This window comes from Elaeis guineensis, chromosome 1, assembly GCF_000442705.2.
Source record: "Elaeis guineensis isolate ETL-2024a chromosome 1, EG11, whole genome shotgun sequence".
Lineage (NCBI taxonomy): Eukaryota > Viridiplantae > Streptophyta > Magnoliopsida > Arecales > Arecaceae > Elaeis > Elaeis guineensis.
Window position 1 is genome coordinate 156,208,762 of NC_025993.2, and position 3,769 is coordinate 156,212,530.

Sequence of the window (3,769 nt, forward strand, 5' to 3'; positions counted from 1 at the left end):
GAAAATATGAAATAAAATATATTTCGATTGATTTTGAAAATCTCCAACTGGTTGGAAATCCTTATTTCATTACACAATTTTGTAACAACAAGGCCTATAATATTTTATTTGTTTTTTCCACATATTTGCTGACTTGATACCGATTACTTAATTTGCAAATGTTGCAGATCTTATACTAATATCTTTCAAGCAGGGCAAAGGGACCACTATTATTTAGTGGGACCCGATTAATAGATGTGAATAAGGCAATGCTAGGAACAATGTGCTTATTACCTTGTTTAATTTATCAAAATTAATTTAAGTGAATAACATCAGCTGCTAATCTTTCTATAAGATCAACTGTTTCCAATAATATGGATCAATCACATGTTATGTTTCCTTAGATCAATTCCAAGTACTATTTGTTTGAATTGACTCCAGAAAATTACTGGAACAGATCTCAAAAACTTATACGGTGATGAAACTTGAATGAGCATATCGTATGGCTGATTAATAATTGAGATAAAAAGAACAAAAGTTTTGTAAACCAAAATTTTGTCATGAAGTTTCATTTTTTTAATATTTGATTGAGTAGCTATAAGTCCCCTTTAAAAAAAAGAAAAAAAAAATTATGTGTGCCCATTATAAGTGCCCAATTGTTAAGGTTGTTTCCCACATTAATAATTTTCTTCTCGATGCCCATGAAATTTCTTATCGTCGTGGAGTTGCTTATTGACTTTGCTTGTTGACTTGGATGCCATGTTTCCAGAATAGAGAATTTTTACGATCGCAGACGAACAACCTATAAAGCTAGAGCTGCCTTACGCCATTCGTAGAGTTGATTTAGTAAGACTAGCGTGCATGATGTCATCATGCCTATAACAGCCGGAATTTTTCGTCACGAGTCACGTTTTCCCCGTCTTTCCATTCAACGGTGAGTTCCACCGGCGGTGATTAGGGTGAACTCATCCCCGACATCGCGGATGCCCTTCCTTGGGGAACCAACTACTTGGACCGCACGCTGTCAGCCTATCAACGTGCCTACGCATGCCTCCACCGGTGCGAGGCTGGGAAACTCACCCAAATAGTCATTCAGATTTCTCCCACCAACCAGTCCACACAGACTGAATGATTTGTCGAGTGGCATATTCGAGTTAGTAAACGTTTTTGCCTTCATAATTTCTTGCTTCTAGAAACAAGGACATTGATTAACTACCTAATGGACTTTCCTAGTGGCCGGCCTGTAACCTAAAGCATCGGACCAACCAGAGATAATTGGTTGGACCTGCTCCAAAATGGATCATAAATAATTTGGCAGGGAACTGGATTAAATACCATGTTGGTATAGAGGAAAAAGATATTAAAAGATAATTTGGTAACGCATGATGGCCTACCGTAGACCAGGTCCAACCAATAATCGATCTACCAAGTGGTTGCTGCGGTTATAAATTCGTTGCAAAGATGGGCCGATGACATCCTTCTCGTATTCAAAAAGAGACACCTAATGGGCTCTTCTCCCCTCCCTCTTCCTCACATTGCCGTCTTTCCCTTCATGTCCAAAGGCCACACCATCCCTCTCATCCATCTAGCCCACCTCCTCCACCGCCGCCGCCTCGCCACCCTCACCTTCTTCACCACCCCTCTCAACGCTCCCTTCATCCGCGACTCCCTCGCGGGCACCGATGCATCCATCGTCGAGCTTCCTTTCCCGGAGAACGTCCCCGACATCCCAGCCGGCGTCGAGAGTACCGACCGCCTTCCCTCCATGTCGCTCTTTATACCCTTCACGTACGCGGTCAAGCGCCTGAGGCCGCACTTCGAGCGAGCCCTCGCCAGCCTGCCGACGGTCAGCCTCCTCATCTCCGACGGCTTCCTTGGCTGGACCAACGACTCCGCCTCCAAGTTTGGGATCCCAAGGCTGGTCTTCTACGGGATGGGCAACTTTGCCCAGACGGTTAGCTGCAAGGTCGCCGTATACAAGCCGCACGCCGGAGTGACCTCTTACGACGAGCCCTTCATGGTTCCCGGCTTTCCCCATATTTGGCTCACCCGGTCTGACCTCGAACCGCCGTTTGACGACCCCAACCCGGACCCGAAGGATCCCCACTTCCAGTTCATTGTAGAGCAAACGATGGCCACCGGTGCTAGCCAGGGGGTCCTGGTCAATAGCTTCTACGAATTGGAGGCGGCTTATGTGGACCGGTGCAACACGGAGGGCGTACCTAGAGCCTGGTGCATCGGCCCACTATGCCTGGCCAGGCAAACATCCCCGCCAGCCGAGAAGACCGGGTGGATGGACTGGCTGGACTCGCGGCAGCGCATGAATCGACCGGTTATCTATGTTGCCTTCGGATCCCAGGCTGAGCTGTCGGCGGCCCAGCTGCAGCAGCTTGCTATCGGGTTGGAGCGATCCGGGTTGGACTTCTTGTGGGTGGTTCGGGCCAAGGCGATGGATCTCGGGCAAGGGTTTGAGGAGAGGGTGATGGACAGAGGGAGGGTGGTTCGGGGCTGGGTGAACCAGATGGAGATTCTTCACCATGGGAGTGTCCAAGGATTCATCAGCCACTGCGGATGGAACTCGGTGATGGAGAGCGTGTCTGCTGGTGTGCCGATCCTGGCGTGGCCGCTGATGGCCGAGCAGAAGCTTAATGCAAAGTTTGTTGTCGATGAGCTCAAGCTTGGGCTGAGGGTTCGACCGAGCGGCGGCACACCCAACGGACTAGTTATGTCGGAGGAGATAGAGAGATCGGCGAGAGAACTGTTGGTGGGAGAGAAAGGAAAGGAGGCAGCAGGGAGGGCGAGGAACTGGGCGGAAGCGGCGAGAAAGGCGATGGATGGTGGAGCGTCATGGCTTACGCTAGAGAAAATGATTGAGGAGGTTTGTGTTAAAAGAACAACCGAGAATGCTATCGTTTCAGCAGCGCTGGTGACTGCTGCATGAAGCTCTTGTCGGATATCGAAGTGTCCAAAATGCCTTCCTTGTGTCTCTGTGGCGTACTCTGTTTCAACATCAATATTACATGGAAAATACTCTTATAAAAGAACCTTTTTAGTTGCAAGCTTATGCTTTAATAGGACATATTTTAATGCATCAGTCATAGAACTCGATACATGTAATGATGAGTTCCGTGATTTAAGTTTTAATCCATGGTAAAGTCGATCATTTCTTCTCGTGAAACGAACAAGAAAAGTTCTGTTTTTTTGCGGTGGCAGGATGGATTCTGGCTTAAAAATTCAATGCATCAAAGTAGATTCTTTGCGGCAAAAACAATTGGAGACCTGAAAAGCGTCTCGGACCTTCCATTGATGTGGTTGATTAGTGGATTACAATCCGTTGATGTTGCAGGGAAAAAAAAAAAAAATCGAAAAAAATAATCGATGGATTCAAGTGAAACTGGAGCCTCTTTTTTGGTCCCAATCATTTGATAGATTTACCTTTCCTGGAATTATTTCAATTACCTCATGGAGAGCTGAGATCAACCAGTAGCTGGACATATGGTTCTATTATAATTACGTTTCAACCGGCTGACAGCTTGGGCATTGGTATTGCTACCGGCTGAAAGCCACTCTGGTTTCCGAGTTGCACACCGCACAAGAAATTTTGTTATGCAGAAGTGGAGATCGGAGGCTTCTGTACTGCCTGTCTAACTCGGTCAATAGGACTTAGTTGGGAATATAAACGACTTAATTTTTCAATTCTCGGACCCACTTAGCCGCAGCGGGCAGCACAGAACGGATATGCCTGCACTGAGCACAATTACGGAGGAAATGATTAACGACTTTTTTTAAT

General features: G+C 46.6%; 1 protein-coding gene across 1 annotated transcript; it reads left to right on the plus strand.

Annotated features, from left to right (window-relative positions):
• The first annotated feature begins 1,441 nt into the window (after positions 1–1,441).
• On the plus strand, positions 1,442–3,038 carry LOC105039202 (UDP-glycosyltransferase 90A1). The gene has a single exon (XM_010915277.4). It carries the CDS (start codon positions 1,484–1,486, stop codon positions 2,918–2,920), a length of 1,437 nt encoding a protein of 478 aa, XP_010913579.2. The 5' UTR covers positions 1,442–1,483; the 3' UTR covers positions 2,921–3,038.
• The last annotated feature ends 731 nt before the right edge of the window (positions 3,039–3,769 follow it).

Bases quoted from the DNA above. Each gene is read 5' to 3' on its own strand.
- LOC105039202 (XM_010915277.4), top strand. From the start codon at position 1,484: ATGGGCTCTTCTCCCCTCCCTCTTCCTCACATTGCCGTCTTTCCCTTC.